At 44.8% G+C, this 21,924-nt stretch overlaps 1 protein-coding gene across 5 annotated transcripts in view; it reads right to left on the bottom strand.

Annotated features, from left to right (window-relative positions):
* Positions 1-21,924, bottom strand: part of lmo7a (LIM domain 7a) — a 257,694-nt gene that overhangs the window by 171,317 nt on the left and 64,453 nt on the right. For all 5 annotated transcript variants that reach the window (XM_072476155.1, XM_072476159.1, XM_072476160.1 and 2 more), the window contains exon 4: positions 20,827-20,896. In XM_072476155.1, coding sequence (XP_072332256.1) covers positions 20,827-20,896 — 70 coding nt within the window. The remainder of the gene's footprint in view (positions 1-20,826; positions 20,897-21,924) is intronic.

The following is a 21,924-nucleotide window of genomic DNA, read 5'->3' as shown; positions in this document are numbered from 1 at the left end:
GACCTCACATTTACAGAGGATAGGGTGCAGGAGTCCAGCCAAGAGCACACTGGAATACGCGAGTCTAAAGGTAATTTAAGGCTAAAATTAGGGTTTCAGCAGTGATGAGCCGAGACTCGAGACTGGGACAAAGTCGGGCGATGTTACCGAGGTAGAAAGAGGCAGTCGTGTTGACAGTACCAATGTAACTGGAATCACAACCTGGCTTCAACTGTGACACCCAAGGTTTCAAAAAGGCAGCAAATCTCTTGTTATCAAGGAAAGGGCTGGAGTCAGGAGCTTGGCGACAGAGCTTGGGGTGCCAAAGGTCCTCATTCTTCCCAATATGTAGGCGGAGCAAATTTCTGGCTTACCCGGTACTGGATGCTGGATAAACACAGTCTGACAATTTAGTATGAGTGAAGAAGCTAAGAGAGGTGGAAGGCGAGGTATCTTCAGTGAACATATGAAAATTGACACAGCGCTTTCAAGATGATATTGCCGAGGAGTCGCAAACAGGCGAGGAATGGGAAGGTGTCGAGGGTAGATTCTCGGGGGACACCGGGGGTATTAGTGCGGGAGCAATAAAATACAACGGGAAGCCACTGCAGATGATTCTCTAGCTACAAGTAGAGAATGAAGACGGACTCATTCCTCATTTGATTTGGGCCAACTGTGCCAGGAAATCCAGCACCACCGAACAAACGTCAGGCCAAGATTCATGATTTCAGCACACCATCATTTCATCCTTGTAACCCTTTCAGGCTATTGTCCACAGATACTGCCTGTTTGTACCTCAGTTACATTGCCCAACTTTGTCCTGGTCTCGGGTCATCCACTGCTGAAACCCTCCTTTAGGCCTTTATTACCTCTCGACTCGACTATTCCAACACACTCTTGACTGGTCCCCCACAATATCCTTCATCGGGACATCTGGCCACTCAAACCATTCATATTTTGATTTAGCACCACAGTAATCTGTGTCACAAAAGGAAAAAAGGGGGATAGGCTGTGGGCGTAAGTAGGATGCTCTTTCAAGAGCCGGTTTAGACTCGATGGGCTGAGTGGCCTCCTTCTGCACTGTAAATTCTATGATTCGAAAACATTGCAGAAGCTGGAAATTGGAAACAAAAGCAGAAAATGCTGGGGCGGGGGGCGGAACTCAGCAGGTGAGGCTGCATCTGTGCAGACAGAAATAATAAGGTTTCCGAAGTGGAGTTCCCAAGAGGAGTCATACGGATCTGAAACATTAACACTATTTCTCTCTCCACAGATGCTGCCAGATCTACTGAGGTTTTCCAGCATTTCTGGTTTCTAGGAAGGGAAAAATGACATTTATTTCTGTTGCTGATTGAGGGAAAAATAGTGGACAGGACCCTAGGCCGATCTTCCCTATGTTCTTCTTTGAATAATACCGTGGAATCTTTTATCACAGAATTTACAGTGTAGAAGGAGGCCCATTGAGTCTGCACCGGCTCTTGGAAAATGCACCCTGCTTAAACTCCACACCTTCACCCTAGTAACCCCACCTAACCCTTTTGGACAGCAAGGGCAATTTAGAATGGTCAATCCACCTAACCTTGAAACCGGAGCACCACAAGGAAACCCACGCAGACACGGGGAGAACGTGCAGACTCTGCACAGTGACCCAAGCCGGGAATCGAACCTGGGACCCTGGAGCTGAGAAGCAACAGTGCTAACCACGGTGCTATAGTGCTAACCCACATTTATGTCCACACTGGGGCTCTGCAAGATGGCAGCTTCGACAACATACTGCCGCCTCAGTATTTCACTTAAGCAATTGCATGCTCAGGTTTTGCCCAAGGTTTGTGTTGAGTCGATAAAAACATGCTGCATTTTTCATTACAAAAATATAATAAATTAACAAAATTAAATTCACAGAGCAAGTACAGACAGAACTTTTATAAGCATTCTACTCATGAATTTGGGTTGTGGCCTGCTCTAGTTGAAACTGACACCCTCTACCTCCTCACGAACAATACTAGTTTCTACTCAACCTCTTCAAGGCTCTGATGTTCCAGCGGCAAAGTGAATTACCGAATATGGTTGCCAACCAACTCGGCAGGAATTTCTGAACAGACGTCCCCACTCACATTATGCAACTGCATTTAGCTCCTTCAGTTCATTGTTGCGGGGGAGATGGGGGGAGGAAGGATTCAAGAAGCAAAGTGGGGGTGGGAAGGATGGACTTGAGCTCCAAGGTAGTGTTATCGTCGATATTTGCTAACAAGTACTCCATATTCGGGAGCCACGAGCCAATTCCCAAAGTATTAAAGTGGATAATTGGCATTGGCAGGTAGAATTAATCAAGCTTACTTTCATACGTAACATTGCACACTAATACTTTCAGTCTGTACATTTTATTAGCATGGATACATTCAAATCAATTCACTCACTATGGGAAAACCGTTCTCAATGAATTTGCAAACAGTACCAGAGCTAATACATGCCAGCCAAAATAAACGACCGCTATAAAACAAATCTGAATACAGAAAGAGTACATATTTGTTCACAGAGCCAGGACAGAGCAGCTCAAAGCAAAATTGTGAATGAATATTTATTTCAATGTATCCAAATATAAGCCAAACCCTACCAAATGTTAGGAACTTTTGATTAACCATGTCTGGTGGAAGCATGTAAATAAAACAAATGGGTTAACAAATCAAACCTGGGTAAAGCCCCTATTTCTACCATAATTTAAATTTGTATGAAATCTCTGGTTTTCCAAGCAAGTGAACAGAACGAGCATTGATTCCCACTACAAAAGGGTATAATAATCGACACAAGCCGATGATAAAATAATTGATGGTCGGCAGGGTGGCTAGCACTGCTGCCTCACAACGCCAGGGACCTGGGTTCGATTCTGACCGTGGGCGTGTGGAGTTTGCATGTTCTCCCCTTGTCTGTGTGGGTTTCCTCCGGGTGCTCCGGTTCCCTCCCACAGTGCAAAGATGTTAGGTGAATTGGCCATGCTAAATTGCCCCTTATGTGCAGGTTAGGAGGGCTAGGCGGGGGATTGGGCCTCAAGAACAAAGAAAAGTAAAGCACCGGAACAGGCCCTTTGTCCCTCCAATCCTGTACCGATCATTATGCCCTAACTATAAAAAAACCTGTCCCTACGCGGTCCGTATCCCTCTATTTCTTCTCTATTGGTGTATCCATCCAGATGCCTGTTAAAATGTTGCTAATGTATCTGCTTCCACCACATCCTCTGGCAACGCGTTCCAGGCACCCACCATTCTCTGCGTGAAAAACGTAACCCGCACATATCCCTTAAACTTTCCCCCTCTCACCTTGAACCTGTGCCCCCCTGTAATTGACACTTCCACCCTTGGAAAAAGCTTCCAACTCCACCCTGTTTATGCCTGTCATAATTTTGTAGACCGCTGATCAGGTCTTTCCTCAGCCTCCGTCTTTCCAGTGAAAAAAAGCCTCCGTCTTTCCAGTGAAAAAAAGCCTCCGTCTTTCCAGTGAAAAAAAGCCTAGTTTATTAAACCTCTCCTCACAGCCAACACCCTCGAGACCAGGCAACCTTCTTTGCACTCTCTCCAAAGCTTCCACGTCCTCCTGATAACGTATGCCTAGGTAAGGTGGTCGTTTGGAGGGCCGGTGCAGACTCGATGGGCCGAATGGCCTGCTTCCGCACTGTAGGGATTCTATGAAAGTCCTTCCCGGAATAGTGCAGGGAGCACTGCAGCGGTCCACAGCATTGCTGTCACATGCAGAGAATACACAGCAGCGTCAGCATACCTGTGATGTTGAACTGAAGTGCAGCATTTGCTCCCACTCAGTGGGAAAATCTGGCCACATGGTAAACTGAGGAGTCCTGGGGGGGGTGGGGCTGGAAACATACACATTATCTTCATTATTCACTTACCAAAACCAGAATGATAGCAATAGAACTTCAGTCATTCCAGATTGAAGCTGCAACATTCTTATGAATTAAAAACAAAAATCTATTTTAAATAAAGCTACCCTTTTGCCCATGTGTTACTAAATTACTATTAAAAACAAGAGAACACGCATTTTATTCCATTTGAACAACACCTATTTATAAATTAATTTGGAAAAACTGCACCTAAAAATTAAAACAAATGTAACCAGATAGGCTGTTGTGCGCACACTCACCCACACACAACATACAATGTCAGGCAAAATACCCAGTTTCTCCCACATGGACAGATGAACTTTGTACCAAACTTCCAGCGGTTATTGATATTACCACCACTCAGTTTATAATATTACGTGCCCCTAAGCAGCTTCCTTCTCTTTGGCAATCAGACATCTGAAGGTTACAATGCAGTTTAATCACCCTGTTTAAACATAGGCCCGCACAAAAAGTGGTGTATTTTATGTTCTCATCCAATTGAAACATTTCCTCATTGTGCAGTCAAGTTTGCAAACCACACGCACCGATCAGATAGGGAAGCAAAATCATACTTCAAACAAAACGCAATTGCGCTCAAGAACATCCTGAAGACATGAAGGTGTTCTGAACCCATTTCTTTGTATTACATTGCAAACAGTATGGCTGAGAACCCTCACTCCACTGCAGACCATTTCATCGAGTCCATTCAGAGGACCACTTAATATGTGCTAACGTTAATCATTTCGATTCATCATTGGACAGAATTTTCCAGACCTTCGTGCTGGCAAGTATCTTCCAGTCCTGCCGGTGTGAACAGAGATTTCAATGGTTCGCCGTTCCCGTCACGGGAGTGTCTGCGGCGGAAGGCTTGTAACGTTACGACCATTGTGTCGGTCAAACCAGCATCTGTACCTTCACCAGCGCAATTAATTTTTAAAATAGTCACACAGTCCAATTGTCAGTTCAATTAATTTAAGTCACCTGTACCTCAAAATCAATTTGATCATATACGACAAAAGTGAAGCCCATGAGAACCAGTAGCTGATAAATGTACAGAAATCGAAATATAAAAAACAGCCACAAAGAAAAGAAAATTGTAAAATTGTAAGCCCATTCAAAATAGATGTAAATTCATACAAGTCTCAGCAAGTTAGCTTTCATAACAAAACATTCTATATTGGATCATAATCACTTCAATGTTTAATGTTGTAAGCAACAAAATGGGGGGGGGGGGGGGGGTTCTCCTTTTGACAAGCTTCATCCTCTTCAAACAGGATCCCCATCACTTGCAACCATCAAATACCTCGAAACGTTGACTGCCCTCCCTTTAATCTGTTTCATCACCTCATGAACATTCTCATGCTCAACGTCTCCTCAGACCTCGGAAGAGATCTCCCACTTCTTCCTCCATTGCTAAAACCACCTTCAAGAAACACCTTCCTCGTTGATTGCTCGCAGGTGGGTCCTGTTGTGTTGGCGGTCAGTTTCTCCACCCCGTGCCTCGGGGTGGCTGGAGGATTTAATGCAAATTCTTGCACTTAAAGGAAAAAGGGGAAGTTGGCTTTTGAGGGGGAGCACGTGAGGGTTTCCATGAGAGATGGGATTTAAATCACAGGCAAGTTTAAATTCAAAATTACTGGCAATATTTAAATTCAAATTGGCCTGTTCCCTCTGCAAGGAGAATGCAGCTATTTATAAATCGCGCAATTTCCCTTTGCGTGTCCACAATTACTCTACTGCACCTCCAGCCCACTTTATGCAGGCCATTTTTGAAATCTTGTTTGATGCTTCCCGCTCCCCCCACCTTTTAGTAGCCCCGAGTTACCATTGTTTGGATTAAAGTCCAAATGGAAAGAAACTTCAGAGTGCTTCGGGGCAGGGGGATCGGCGTACCCTTGTGCATGTTCAGAAAACTAGCACAGGTAAAGCAGGTAAATAAGGAAGGCAAATGGAACTTTGGCTTTTATAGCTAAAGGGATAGAGTATAAAAGTAGGGATATGTTGTTGCAACTGTAGGCATTGGTGAGACCCCATCTGCAGTACTATGTACAATTTTGGTCCTATTATTGGGGGACGGATGCATTAGGAGGCAGTTCAGAAGAAGTTCACTAGGGATGAGGGATTTGTTTTATGGACAGAGATTGAGCAGTTCAGGCCTATACCCTCTCGTGTTTAGAAGAACCAGAAGAGAACTAATGGAGATATTTAAGATAATAAAAGGTATGGATAAAGTAGACGTAGAGCAGATGCATCCTCTTGTGAGACAATCTAGAACGAGAGGTCATAGTTTTAGGATAAGGGGTAGATGAGGATGAACTACTTCTGAAAGGGCCGTGAATCTGTGGATTCACTACCCCCGAGTGCAGTGGGTGCCAGGAGTAAATTTGAGCAGATAGACAGATTTTTAATTAGTAATGGGTTGTTAAGGGTTACGGAGAATGGGCAAAAAGGTGAAGTTGAGGCAGAGAGGAAATCAGCCACGATCGTTTTGAATGGTGGAGCAGGCTCAAAGGGCTGAATCGCCCACTCCTGCTGCTAGTTCTTATGTTCGACTTAAAATCATGTTACTACAAGCAACTGCTTGGTTGGTGTTGTACGGTTGTATATCGTCTTATGAAGAGGTGTGGAGGTTTGCAGAGGCTGGTAACTGTGTGATTATACATGTACACAGGAAGCAGTCTGGACTCGGAGCTATCTTCATACTGCCTTCTACCAGACTTACCACTGCACTCTACCTCCCCCCTGCGATTCTCTCTACATCATAATGTGGCTGGTATGGTTGCCCCAGTCCCACATTAACCCTCAACAGTCCCAAACACCCCAACGCTGCAATTAGCACAAAGAAAACACAAAGAATTTAACTCAATCCAAATTCTAACATCCTGGTAGAATGTGGCTTTGAATATAAACCATACCTCTGCATAAATGTTCACCAATAATTAATTAATATAATAATAATCGCTTGTCACAAGTAGGCTTCAATGAAGTTACTGTGAAAAGCCCCTCGTCGCCACATTACGGCGAATGTTCGGGGAGGCCGGTATAGGAATTGAACCCGCGCTGCTGGCCTTGTTCTGCATTACAAGCCAGCTGTTTAGCCCACTGTACTAAACCAGCCCCTGTAAAGGTGGAGAGCCATATTAATAGGTTAGCTAACCATTCATATGCACATAATATACACCTAAAGCGGGGTCTATACTTTATCACCGCATTCTCTGACGTCAATAATCCAGAACCTCCAGGATCAGAGTTGGAGGATGCCCCAAAGATGTGCTGGGGGAATGTCGCTTGGAACGTCCCAGGTAAGGATTTATATGGCATTGGTCCAGATGCACCAACTTCCCCTGGACAATTGCACTGGGTTGGGAACCATTTGAAGTTAGCAAGTTAAGTCTCATCTTCGGATGGTCCTGCCAAGGTTACACCAATAGCTACTCTGAAGGAGTAAGAGGAGAAGAAAGCACTTCCAACTTCAGGCTAGCCATTTTAAACACCCAAGCTGAGCCCCGCCCAGTGGAAACTCCACCGCCCCCAGCAAACACCCCCACCTCAGGGGACTCTGCCCAAACTCCCCCCAGGCGGCTCCCCCACACCACCCCCTAAATAAGCACCCCCATCTCAGAACCCCCCGCCCACAATGGATTCCCCACCCCATCCCAAACTGACATCCACCCTCCCCACCAATGTCCGAACCCCCCCCCTCACTGACGCCTGACCCCCACCTACGACACCTTCCCCACCCACCCACCCACCCACCACGTCCAAACTGCCACCGCATCCAACATCCCATTCACTACCTTCTCTCTGGTCTGTTATTTTCAAGGGGACATATAAACTCCCCTGCTTTGCAGTGGCTAGTGCTGCAGCTGTTTGAACTTGTAGCTGTAGCTGCACATAATATGCATTGAGAGATTAGGGAAAAGATAATGTTTCTGTTTGCAAGGCTCCAAATGCAAGTGAGTGGCGTTATGCCCAATACCCTGCAGAACCCTGGAGTTGTCTTATTAAAAAAAGAAAAGGTCAGATAGTAACACCACCAAAATAAAAGTGATCATACAAGCAGTATGACTGGGGATATTGTGGCAGCTGTTTGATTCGGAAATATCTACTGTACTGCCCAACATCACAGAAGGTCCAACAACATTTAAAAACATAAGAGACCGGTTCAGTGGAGTTAAAGCACAGAGCATTTGTTAGAACTCTGAACTTTCTGTTGGCTTCTTTTTAACTCCCACGGACTGAATTTTACCAGGCGCGGTTGGCTGGGTTTTACGGGGCTCACGAGGTGAATTGGGTTGACCAGGAATACCTGTCATCCCAGTGCCGAGAAGCCCAGACAGACTGGGTAAGTTAGCCCAGTTCCATCTCCAGCTTTAAGTAATCTATTGGAAAAGGCCAATCAGAAGCACGGTGGAGCTGCTGGCCGATGACTTCCATGGGAGTGGCAATCAGCAGCGGACTGCCACTCCGTACGGCTAATCTGTATTAAATTCTATATTTCCCATCTCACGGACCTTCCTCACTCAGGCCGGGCGAGATTCAGGCAGCGCAGGGGGTCCTCGTTTCCAGCCTCGAAGAGTAAATGCACTTTTGTTGTGCAAGTGTCTTTAACAGATCGTGTATCACAGTTTTCTATGGATTTATTGGCAAACGAAAAGGAGAGGCTTGCATTTATACCGCACTTTTTCAGATCATCCCGAGCACCTTTTTTAACTTTGGTCACAGTTGTAATATTGCACACAGCCAATTTGCGCACAGCAACTCACAACCACGAGGTTATAGGTTTTCACTGATAGTAGTCAAGGGATAAATATTGGTCAGGCCACCAGAGGGAATGCCCCTGCATCTCTCTGAAATTGCATCATGGGATCTTTCGTATCCCAGACGGGCCAGACTAGGCCTTGCTTTATCATCTTGGTGCCTCCAGCAGTAGACGTGTCGTCAATACAGCACTATAGTTTCAGTCTACATTTTGCACTCAATCTCAGAAGCAGGACTTCAACCCACAACCTTCTGACCCATGCATGTGTGCTACCAACTTAGCCATGACTGACAATCGAGGCCCAGTTGGATGCTTGACTTTGAAATCCCTACTCCCAATTTAACTTGCAACGTTAACATTTCTTTTTTGCCATGTCCTCAATGTTACCACTGTTACTGCAAACATGGTGGCCCAGTCCTACCACCATCAATCTTTCTTTGCCTGTTCCCAGCCTTGCACCTGCCCACTCTGGCTTGGTGTCTCACCAAGATTCACACCCCTCTCTCTGTCCTGACCTAATTTCCAGCTCATTCCTAAATTAAGCAACGAAAAGGAAGGATTTAAAAATAAGGGAGGGATCGAAAGTTTAAAATGCTTAGTGCTTTCTCACCTTGTCAATTCCCGTTCTACTCTTTAATGCACTCAACTTAATGCCCCATTAACCCACGCCTTCTCCACCTGAAGCGTTTGAAACTCACCAGACGTTCTGTTATGATCCCAGTTGATGTTATAACTGGACTAAAAGTTCCCAGAATGCAACCCTGGCTCAAAAGACCGCAACTTTTTAAAACTATAAAATGTGGAGGAACATAATCACAGGACCATCTTAACAAGAAGAAAATATTTATTCAGCATGAAAAGTTGGATTATGATAAAATACTCCTTTACTCCTCCCCCCCCTTATCTTAACAATTACGGGTTTTAGGATAAACACAGATTACAAAGTACATCTTAATCTACAATGGTCTCATTTACACAAAATCCCTTTTAAGCACACAAGACGACGGTGGGCAAACACACTCGCCACTCTGACCTCCAAGTGAATATTTACGGATGTCTCCTCAGAATCCTCCCAGATGGTCACTTGAGATTTTCCAAACTCCACTCCCAAAAACTCCACTTTAAGGTCTTCTTTCATAATAACGCTTTCCTTTAGCAGTTTGCATTCAGAAGTCCAGGCCAGATTTCCCAAATGACCACTTGAAACAAAGCGTCCACTCCATTTTTAGCAGCCCTTTAGGATTTCTTTGCCTTATTGTTGTGCAAAATGTTCACAATTGCATTAACTCTCAATTCCCAGACAGTATTAAAATGGCATCAAATGTTTCATCTACCTCTGAAGTCTGCTGTCTCACTTTAAACCTAGTTACTGCAATTGTCTCAGAACACTTTGTTACACTTCCTTGAATTCTTCTGAACAATACCTTGGTCACTGTTCTCTAAAGTTCAGGTGTCCAAAATGTTATTGTTGTCCCAATTCCCTGGTTATCTGGACTGTAACTTGTACTTTAGGAAGCCTGCCTCTTTACAGCTCCAGTCCCGTTGAGTCTTTCTTTTGGCAGAATGAAGAGATGTTCACTCTCGGAGGTCCTGATACCAACTTCCCTAGTTTCCAGTTAAAATGAATAAAGGAAAGTCCTTCCTTCTGGAAAGTGGCCGTCTGTTTCCAAGTAATGACTGATCTCTGCTATTTATTCTTCACACCAAAGCCCTCTGAGAACAATAGAGACACACTTGGAACTTAACCAACCCCCAAACATACCTTTGTCCAGCATGAATCTAACTATAGGTTTTACCCTTCCAGGCACAGAAACATTAAAATAAACACACTTAAAACTATACCTTTGTTCTCCTAACATTTTGCACAAAATTTCTTTCCCCTCCCTCCCCCGCGCTCCTCCAACATCAAGCAGGTGAGCTTTCCACTTATTCCCACTTGCCCAGCGACCTATTTCCAAAACTAGAGTAAATGCCTCCTCACCATAACTTTCTCTGCATCCACCCATGTATTTCTGCTCATGACACCTGCCAGGATCTGCCTCCAAGGGCACCCCCGCTCTATATATCCCAGAGGCTGAGAATTCTTTGGTCCTTGGGTCTTCCTGCTACTAGGCAGTAGGAGTCCATGGGTTTGAAAGGTGCTGTTGAAGAAGCCTGGACGAGGTGCTGCAGTGCAGCTTGTAGGTATACACTACATGCATGGTGCACAAGTGATGGAAAGAGTAAATGGTTACGGTGGTGGAGCCACCTAAAATGGCTGATTCCCTACTAATTTGGCCAAAACCCGATTTAAAATGGCTAACCGAAAAGGCTGATGGGAAAAGCAGCCAACAGGACACAAACGGACAGCTGCAGACAGAATAGCGTATTCGGCTCTGGGGAAGTCGGCCCAGATCAATACTCAAGACTATTAGCAGCACATCAACCCAGACATCTGCAGTTTAATCGGCTATCCCCGGGAACAATTGCAACATATTAGCAATTGAATGCCGGGCCAGACCCGTCGGCGCCTGCAGTGGCCGAAACAAAGACAGGTGAACGACCACCCCCCGATCGAGGAATCGCCCCGTTATTGGACATATCGAACCCAGTGATTGGGAACAAGTCCAATCACTTGGGACTCAGGGTCAAGGGCCGCCCCGAGAGGCGGGAAGCCCCAGGGCCCTATAAAGTGAGGGGCCAAATTCAGATCTCTCTCTCCCTTCTTCTCCTGCTTGAGACCTTCGCAAGAACATCGACCAGAAACTGTAAGTTTGACTCCAGCGATCGCTACCCGATAAAGACTCCTAGCCATCGACCCGTATCAGCCTTTTTGAATCCCGCGGGCCAGATCCGATTCGATAAGCCATTCGTTTCCCTGACCTGGTTGGCCCTTCCTAAAGTTAAGTATTGGCCAGTAGTAATAGGTTTCTATATAGATAGTAGGATTATTGTGTAAGCATTAATTGTTGTATACAATAAATGACCGTTGATTTCAATCTTACTAAGCGGTGTGCTGACTTATTAATCATAACTCAAGCTTGAACCATGTGGCGGTATCAGAAAGATACCTGGCGACTCGTGAGCAAAGGTGACATAATCAGAGGTAATAAAACTAAGGTTAAAAAGAGCAACTGTGGTGGATGGGATGCCAATCGAGTAGCCAGCACATGAAAACACCAACACATGCAAGCTCCAACCCAAGTCACACACAATATTGCAACTTGGGAAATATAGCATTGCTCCTTCATCATTGCCAAGTCAAAAACCCTGGAAATCAGTACCTAACAGCACCATGAAAGTACCCTTCAGCACACAGACCCCAGCCGTTCAAGATAGCCAAAAATATGTTTGCCTAGGCAGCGACACCCCCAGCCCATGAATGACTGAATAAATAAAAAAGACTCTTTATCCTACGACTGGCACACCTCTGTCATAATACCACAATCAAATAATCCTTTCCCCAACACTGCCAACCCTTCACAATTCAACTGGAAAGTAGCACTAACATTCCCACAACACGATATGTCTAAATATGCAACTCCACATATTCAATAAATCTGCGGTCCTGGTAGACTGATGTTCCTCAGATGGCTGATAGGGAAACACGTGGGGATGAACGGGAATTGTGAAAATGACCAAATGGTGACACAACGAACCAAGTCAACACAGGAGACATTTTGCAGAAAATCCCAATATGTTCAGCTAAAAAATGATTACAGAATGATCTTTCTGAAAGATGGAGGAGAAACTTGCTCTCAAACTTCTTGTGACAGCATACAACTTTTGTCTCGATCTCCAGGAAGAAAGGAGTACCACGAGACACTCACCCTACGATCATTGATCGCATTGAAGAACGGCAAAGAGGTTTGGGGAGGGGGGGGGGGGGGCCAAAGTGAGCACTTTTCTTGCCTAATGCTACCTAAAAGGTGAAGAACACTGCATCCCAACCTCACACCAATTTTGCCAGAATCCTTTCATACGTATTTTTGATTGGCATGGTGTTGATTTTGCTGGATAGGTCAAGGAGCGGAAGAAAAGCAAACTGTTTCTTTATACCAGAATGAATTCTCCCCCAAAGTCCAGTCCGATGACACAGTCCTTTCCAGAATTCATTTAATTTCGGCCTTTAATGCTGTACTTATCTAATCAAGAGAGTCAAGCCTGCACATTACTACTTTGTAATCTACTGAAAGGGAAAGAATAAAATCTTCTTTACATGACTGCTTCATTTAATGAACATGAGCTAAGTGGGGGCTGGAACTCTATTCTCAATGCCAAAGAATTCTATTTATGACCAAGTGACTATGTTCCAAACCACAATGACTCAAGCAATACAAAAGCACACTCGTATTGTACTAGTACTTCAATATTTTACTTACTGCACTGATTTTTCCTCTTCCAAGTCAGTTTTAGTAACCCTTGGTAAAATGCCTGCAGCTTCCATAAACAAGGCTTAATATGGAAAACACTGAACGCTCAATTGCCTCGAAACACTTTGGACAAGGATATAATTAAGTTAATTTTAACAAGGCCTGGCCTTCTCTGTTGTAAAGTCAGCACATGACAAGTTAGCAAATGGCATTCTTCCCAAATGCCTTCAAGGTATTTGCTCCTGCAATCCATGCATATTTATTTCTTGCATATCCTATTGGTGATCGTTCTCAGTGGAAATTTCAGTATCTACAGAGTGAAGTGCAAGGTGGCCTGACACTGGGGTTGATTTTTGAATATTTAAGAAGTTCTTAACTTTTCTACTTCTGCTCAGATGAAGGAATCGTGGGGGTTTTGCTTTTTTATATTGCTTTGTTGGGTATTTTCTTTTAGTGTAGGTTCCACACCAGAAAACACAAGTCTTTTAAAAAGGGAAAGGACCGGTTTAGCTCAGTTGGCCGAGGTTATTCATGAAGGTCCCGCCTTCTCAACCTCGCCTGAGCTGCGGTGATCCTCAGGTTAAATCACCACCAGTCACCTCTCCCCCCACCTCAAAGGGGAAAGCAGCCAAAGGGCATCTGGGACTTGGGCAACTTTAGGAGTGGCAACTCACTCTCCCATTTCTTGACCTGACTGCAAAAGGAAGAGATCTCTGCACACAAAGGGAATAGGTTGGGCCAGAGTTCAAACCCATCCTGGCACTGTGTCTCCTTACAAAGGTGTAACAGCTACCCCGAACCAGAGAGTGTGCTTGATTGACACTGGCTGTCTCAAGCAAAAAGGTGCGGCACTTCCCAGCAGAACATCACTCACTAGGTAACCATTCATATCCAGACATCTTCAAACGTATTAGGATTAGTGCAAAAACTCCAGGAGGCATGGAGTGAAAGGCTAAACTGGTTTATTTTAAACAGAAAATTAAGCCGCTACCGCAGGTCACAAAATAAACATCCCAGCCCAGGACTATCGGGGGGACTCCCTGATCCGGGTCTAGGAGCTACATTTTAAGTTATGCTAACCAGCCTCAGCTGGGCGGGTCTCGGCCCTGTCTCCATAGGAACGCTTATTCTCCGAAGTTCATGGGAAATCAATCAGCGTTCCCCTGTGGTCCTCGTCAGGGTTTTCACAATCAGTTCTCGCATTTTCGTGTGTGGTTGCCTCCTCACAGCACTAGGGACCCGAGTTTGATTCTGGTCTTGTCTGTGTGGAGTTTGCACATTCTTCCCGTGTCTGCGTGGGTTTCCTCCGGGTGCTCCGGTTTCCTCTCTCAGTCCAAAGATGTGCAGGTTAGGTGGATTGGCCATGGTAAATTGCCCCTTAGTGTCCAACGGTTAGGTGTTGTTACAGGGGTAGGACAGGAGGGTCGGTGCAGATCTCATTGGCTGAATGGACTCCTTTTGCACTGTAGGGATTCTATATTCATTGCATTTACTCCACAAAACAATTTTGAATCTCTTATTTTGAAAGAAGGTTTTTCCCTTCCGTGCTCCTCCTCCCGAAGATGGTAACTTATGAAATTTTGTTTCACCCCCAACGTACGTATTCCTGGGCTCCGACTCGCAAATAACCATGGTTCAGGAAATGGCATAAGGAATGGTCCCCAGAGGTTAACAAGAATCTCTACGCTATTCCTAAATTAACTACGAGAGGTGACCAGTGAAACACTTTACCAGAATCTCCAGGGAATAAGTGAAAACTAACATTTGCAAAGGCGGTTTGAAGAATATCACTGTCACTGCAATAATCTCAGATTTGCTAGAGGTGCCATTGGCCCCCATCTCAAGAGAAATAAGTGTTGCTGGAACACTTCAAACCCACCTGGAAAAGCAGGAATAAAGATTTACTTGCAAGGTGGATGCTTGGAACAGACATTTGTTTGTGGCCGTTAACAGTCACAAGACCACAACATTTTAGTCAGATGACGGTTTTTGCCAACAATATCTGCACTTCAAAAGTACTTCAACAAACAGCAGTCATGAATACTAGTCCACAATTTGTATGCGCATACGGCTCAACTGCTCTGCAAGCACAATGCTCTGCGAGTGTGAGCTATCTAGCTGATGTAGTAAAAGCACCATCAGTAAAATGATGATTAGGGAGATAAAGCAAAAGAAAAATGAGCAGCTATTGTAGGAATTGTACCTGGTGCATTCAGCTGTTGAAAATCAAAAGGCTGGTGGTTTTTACCCACTCAGGGAACCAATTGATCGACTGATGCATAATCTTTTGGAGAGTAGTCATGGTCGAGTGGTTAATGTAATAGGTTAGAAATTCATTTGTGTTTCCACATAATTTCATAGTCCTACTTAAGGGTGTTTTAGTAGGCGAGTAACCAAGGAGGTCATGAGTTCAAATCCCGGGGCGGCATGTGGCTCAGTGGCTAGCACTTGGTCTGTGGCGCTGAGGACCCGGGTTTGAATCCCGTCCCTGGGTCACTGTCCGCGTGGAGTTTGCACATTCTCCCCATGTATGCGTGGGTTTCACCCCCACAACCCAAAGATGTGCTGGTTAGGTAGATTGGCTACGCTAAATTGCAACTTAATTGGGAAAAAATAATAATTGGGTGCTCTAAATTAAAATATATATATATACACACAAGTTCAAATCCCACCATCGCAAGTTGCAAGACTGATTTGAATAATGTTAAGATAGCTGGAATCTAACTGGAATACAGCAGTGTGCAATGATCTTCATTCAACAGGAACCAGATTTTTGAATCAAGAGGCTCCGTAATATTTCCCTAATTCACATCTCTCTAGGCACTGTTGCAGAGAGCAGTAATACTATACAGTACCTCATTCACTCCGGAGTTAAAACCAAAGTATCATGAGGGGTCAGGAATGCGAAGTGATGTTTCCTTTTCTTAGCCCGATAGCATGGAGGCAAACAGCAACATCCCCAAGTTATTTCCCAGTATCAGATTATATTAACAAGGCACAGGCCAGGATTGAAACAGGAACAAAAAACACACAGAAGTTTGGGAAAATTCAGCAGGTCAGGCAGCATTTGGCAAGAGAGAAATTGAATTAATGCCTCAAGAAAAATTTGACTTTCCTTCAGAATTTGCCAGAATCCTTTCATATTTATTTTTGATCGATGCATTATTGACTTTCCAGGAAAGGTCAGGGAGCAGGAGAAGGAGGAGAAACTTACTTTTTCTAAGTTTTTTTAAAATAAATTTAGAATACCCAATTCATTTTTTCCAACAAAGGGGCAATTTAGCGTGGCCAATCCACCTACCCTACACATCTTTGAGTTGTGGGGGTGAGTCCCACGCAGACACGGGGAGAATGTGCAAACTCCACACGGACAGTGACCCAGGGCCGGTATCGAACCTGGGATCTCGGCGCCGTGAGGCAGCAATGCTAACCACTGCGCCGCTGTCCCCGCACTACTTTTTTGTAAGTTTGTTTTTATAAATTGAGAGTACCCAATTCATTTTTTTCTAATTAAGGAGCAATTTAACGTGGCCAATCCACCTACCCTACATATCTTTGGGTTGTGGGGGCAAAATGCACGCAAACACGGGGAGAATGTGCAAACTCCACACGGACAGTGACCCAGAGCCGGGATCGAACCCGGGACCTCAGCGCTGTGAGGCAGCAGTGCTAACCACTGCACCACCGGGCTGCCCCTTTTTTGTAAGTTAACCATGTTTCTCCCTCCACAGATGCTGCCAGACCTGCTGAGTTCTTCCAGCAGTTTGGTTTTATTTCAGATTTCCAGCATCCGCAGTATATTACTGTCATTACCTTACTAAAACAAGGGACCTTTAGGTCCACAAACTGTGGTAACATCTTAACATTTGGAGCAAATAGATGTTAATCACTGCTATACAGAAAACATGCTTTGTTTGTTGATACCAACACCTGGCAACACTTGTTGCAGGGAGGGGAAACCATCACACATACCTCAGAGATAATTCAACCCAGTAGGCGCAGATGGGAGGAGCAGTGCAGTGTGATGATGAATGCGAAGAATGAAGGCTGCACCTAAAAGTAAACTTCTTTAAATTTTACTCTTCTTACCTCATGCACTAATAGAATCTCAAGAACGCAAAACAGCCTGCTCGAATTATAAAGGCAGAAAATTCTGGAAATGCTCAGCAGGTCAAGTAGAATCTGTGCGATGGGAAGCAGAGTTCACATTTCAGGTCAACGGCCTCTCACCACAACGCTAAAAAAATTTAGACATGCAACATGTTTTAGGGGAGTGCGGAGGAAGCAAGGAGTAAGAATAGGGAAGGTGTGAGAGATAAAGCGGAAGACAGGAGAGGTTAAATGACAAAAGGAGATGATAGTGCAAGGCAGGAGGGAATGATAATAGGAAACGGAACAAAGCAAAAGATGCGTCATGGGGAGGTGTCATTGACAACAGAGGAATGCCCTTTCGTTAAATTTTTTTCCATGGGATGTGGGCGGCTGCTGGCAACAGCTGCATTGCATTACCATCTCCAATTGCTCCCAAGAAGTTGGTTACCTTCTGGAACTGCAGTCCACCTATTGGAGATGCACCCACAGTGCTGCTCAGTGGGAAGCGGCAGGTTTTTAAACCCAGCAAAGGAACATTGATGTGGTTCAACGTCAGGACTTGGAGGGAAACTTGCAAGTAGTGGTGTTCCCATGCACCTACTGCTTTTGTTCATCTAGGGGGAGAAGTCAAAGGTTTGTAAAGCACTGTTGAAGGAGCTTTGGTGAGTTGCTGCAGTATCTCTTGCCGATGGTACATTACTGTCGACACGGTGCTCCCGGTGAGGGAGTGAATTCCTTGGGAGGTGGTGGAAGGGATGCCAATCGAGCTGCTTGATCCTGGACGTTGTCGAGCTCCTCGATTGTTCTTGGAGCTTCACTCACCCAGGTGAGAGGAGAGAGTTTTCTACCATACGCCTGCCTGTGTCTTATAGATGGCGGACAGGCTTTAGAGCCCAGTTATTCACTGCAGAATTCCCAGCCTCTGACCTGCACTTGTAGCCCCAGTATTTATGTGGCTGGACCAGTTCATTTCCTGTCAACTGGGATTCCCAGGATGCTTATTTATTTATTTTTCCCAATTTTAAGGGGCAATTTAGGATGGCCAATTCACCTACTCTGCACATCTTTGAATTGTGGGGTTGAGACCCACGCAAACACGGGGTGAATGTGCAAACTCCACATGGACAGTGACTCGGGGCTGGGACCGAACCTGGGTCCTTGGTGCAGTGAGGCAGCAGTGCCAACCACTGTGCCACCCCTGATTCCCAGGATGTTGATGGTGGGGATTCAGCGATGGTAATGCCATTTTAAATGTCAAAGGGAGGTGGTTTGATTCTATCTTCTTGGAAACTATTGCCAGGGACTTGTGGTGCTAATGTTACTTGCCTACTTTTCCGCCCAAGCTTGAATGATGTCCAGGTCTTGCTGCATGTAGGCACAAACTGCTTCGTTATCTCAGGAGTTGCGATTAGGACTGAACATTACGAACTCACATCTCCAAACATCCCCACTTCTGACCTTATGATAGAAGGGAGGTCCATTGATGAAACAGCTGAAGATGGTTGGGCCTCGGACACTACCCTGAGGATACCCTGCAGTGATGTCTTGCGACTGAGTTGATTGGCCTCCAGTAAGCACAACCATCTTCCTTCGTGCTAGGCGTGGCTCCAATCAGATTTTCCAGGGCTCTTTTGATGCCACACCATCAAATGTTGCCTTAATGTCATTCACACGTTGCCTGTAGAGTTCAACCTTTTTGTCCATGTTTGAACTAAGGCTGTAATGAGATCAGGTGTCAAATGGCCCTGTCAAACCCCAACTTTTTTCTGATAAATTTAGAGTACCCAATTCATTTTTTCCAATTAAGGGGCAATTTAGCGTGGCCAACCCACCTACCCTGCGCATCTTCTGGGTTGTGGAGGCGAAACAGTGAACATGGTAGAGTGGGTATCAATCAAGCCCCGTTTGTCCCGGATGGTGTCTACTTCTTGATGGTTGTTGGAGCTGCACTCGATATTTAGTAATTTAACACAACAATAACACAGGAAATGGGAGCAGTAAACATGCAGCCCTTCAAGCCTGTTCCACACTTCAACATGACCAAGGTTTATCTTCTTGGGCAGCATGGTAGCACAAGTGGATAGCACTGTGGTTTCACAGCGCCAGGGTCCCAGGTTCATTTCCCCACTGGGTTACTGTCTGTGCGGAGTCTGCACGTTCTCCCCGTGTCTGCGTGGGTTTCCTCCGGGTGCTCCGGTTTCCTCCCACAGTCCAAAGACGTGCAGGTTAGGTGGATTGGCCATGATAAATTGTCCTTAGTGATCAAAAAGGTTAGGAGGGGTTATTGGGTTACAGGGATAGGGTGGAAGTGAGGACTTAAGTGGGTCGGTGCAGACTCGATGGGGCGAATGGCCTCCTTCTGCACTGTATGTTCTATGTTTCACCCACTCCTCACATTACTCATTTCCCCACAAGACTTTATTGACTAAGTCTCTCAATTCCTCAGTATGGCTGGTCCAAAAGATAGCCCTGGACATTGGCTCTTACGGTGGCCACCATTTCAGTGCTGTGCACAATAGTTCCATCAGAAACGTCAAGCCACAACTTTCTGCCAACTAGATGGACGGCAACGTGAAACGTCAGTATCCAGGAGGGCAGAAAGAAATTGAGGGAAATATTCAAACGGTATGGTGATGAAATCCTGAAACTACATTCGATCAGAATTCAAAACTCGAATGGAAACGAGATGCCAGAAGGAAGGTTGGGATCTTCACTCTTAATTCACAAATCCTTGTGCTCGCCAAGAGTCAAAAATAATTTTCAACAACCGATTCTTTAAGGCTAGGAGCAATCATTATATTAATTACCATGTTCAAGGGGAAGTGTAAAATAGCAAACACCTCTTTTTAAAGTAAAGGACATAATGGGCTCTTGTCCCCTGCAACTTCTAGGCTCAGTGCACAGGTTTGTGTGAAATCTCAAGTTGCTGTCACATTTGGTTTCAGAAACTGAAGTCCGGCCAAAATCTAAACAAAAACTTGTACGCTCTGATCACTGTATGAAAAGTGAAAATGCGGCAAGCTTACAGAAGCAATTATGCGCAATGTATAGTGTGGAGAATTTGAGGGTTTATAAACTTCTTCATCCAACACCACCCCCAAAACCAAGTTGTTTAATATTTGAGTTCCACGATACATCACCGTCAAGTCACATGACTCAAATGAAGATCAGCTACCCAGTGTACTGTACCCAGGACACTGCTTTCATGTAAAAAGGACAGACATATTATGGAAAAACGTCACGACTTATCTCTTCAAAAGATGGCCTGGCAACAGGAGGTTGAAATTATGGGCAAAAGGAATAATAATAATAATCTAGAATTACAAAATGCCATGTGGTCCCTCAAGAACAATTTCAGATTCCATGCATTAGTCCATTATGCATCTTTTACCCCACCAACATCCACAAATATTTGATCAGATAATAGCAAACCTCCTGATCTCTCCTCACACCGTTTTCCCAGACTGTATCACCGCAACCCACGATTCCTTTTCTCAATTACCGTCTATTTACCTTCCTTTTGAAAGTCTCAGTAGCCCCTCACCCCCTAAATTCAACAACATCCTCTGGGAATTGCTCCGTATGATAATTGTCTTGAAGCTTTGAGAAAGGAAAGAAAAAAGAAAGTTTCTTTCCCCTGATCCTGAACCTTAAAATAAAAAGGATGTACTAGAAAACAGAAGATTACAAAAAATGTTGCCAGATTGCTACCAGACAAGCACCACAAATTATTTCAACAGCTCTTAACTTACCAAGCCAGCTATTGGGGTAGACAGGCGGTTGATCCTTTTACTGACACCTGGTTTTATCTTGTTAACTAGTCTGGGAAGAGGGAGGGAAAAAAAAGTAGAGAGTTACTCCCCCACAATTATTTGCACATATCATTAATGTAAGAATGCACCGTTGTGATAAAGATAAGACTGCTCGGTTTCAGAAAGCACCTAAATTCATTCACAATTAATTGCGACCACAATGGAACAAACATCACTTTGCATCGGACAAGATAAAAATCAAATTATTGCTCTATTTTGAAGTATTAATAAATTGCTACCATACATTAGCGTTGGAAACAAATGGCCTCTAATCAGAGAACTTCAACTTGGATGTTTGACTTTGGCAACTGTAACAGCAAGTATCAAAGTAATCACACGGGAGGGGAAACCTGTTTACGGTGAAGGCATAACCTCTAGGCAAACCTTTCATTACCTGTCTGGGTTAAATTAGTTTAATGTCTATGTACAAACACTGACATTACCGACAAGTGCCAATTTGGATGGCAAAGCATAGGGGCGGAATGGTAACACAGTGGTTAGCACTGTTGCTTCACAGCACCAGGGTCCCAGGTTCGATTCCCGGCTTGGATCACTGTGTGCGGAGTCTGCACCTTCTCCCAGTGTCTGCATGGGTTTTCTCCGGGTGCTCCGGTTTCCTCCCACAAGTCCCGAAAGATGTGCTTAAGTGAATTGGACATTCTGAATTCTCCCTCAGTGAACCCGAACAGGCGCCGGAGTGTGGCGACTAGGGGATTTTCACAGTAACTTCATTGCAGTGTTAATGTAAGCCTGCTTGTGACGATAAAGATTATTATATGAAGCGGAAGTGGGAGGAGGAGCTGGGTGGGGTGGTGGAGGCCGGGACATGGGAGGAGGCCCTGCGGAGGGTGAATGCTTCCTTATTGAGTGCAAGGCTAGGCCTTGTTCAGTTTAAAGTAATTCACAGGGCACACATGACTGCTATCGGGATGAGTAGGTTCTTTGATGGAGTAGAGGACAGGTGTAGGCGGTGAGCGGGTTAGGCCTGGAAATCATGTCCACTTGTTTTGCACATGTCCGCAAGAAGCTCTGGCAGGG

This window comes from Scyliorhinus torazame, chromosome 15, assembly GCF_047496885.1.
Source record: "Scyliorhinus torazame isolate Kashiwa2021f chromosome 15, sScyTor2.1, whole genome shotgun sequence".
Taxonomy (NCBI): domain Eukaryota; kingdom Metazoa; phylum Chordata; class Chondrichthyes; order Carcharhiniformes; family Scyliorhinidae; genus Scyliorhinus; species Scyliorhinus torazame.
Note: the sequence above shows the minus strand (reverse complement) of the source record. Positions and strands in the feature narration are given on the sequence as shown.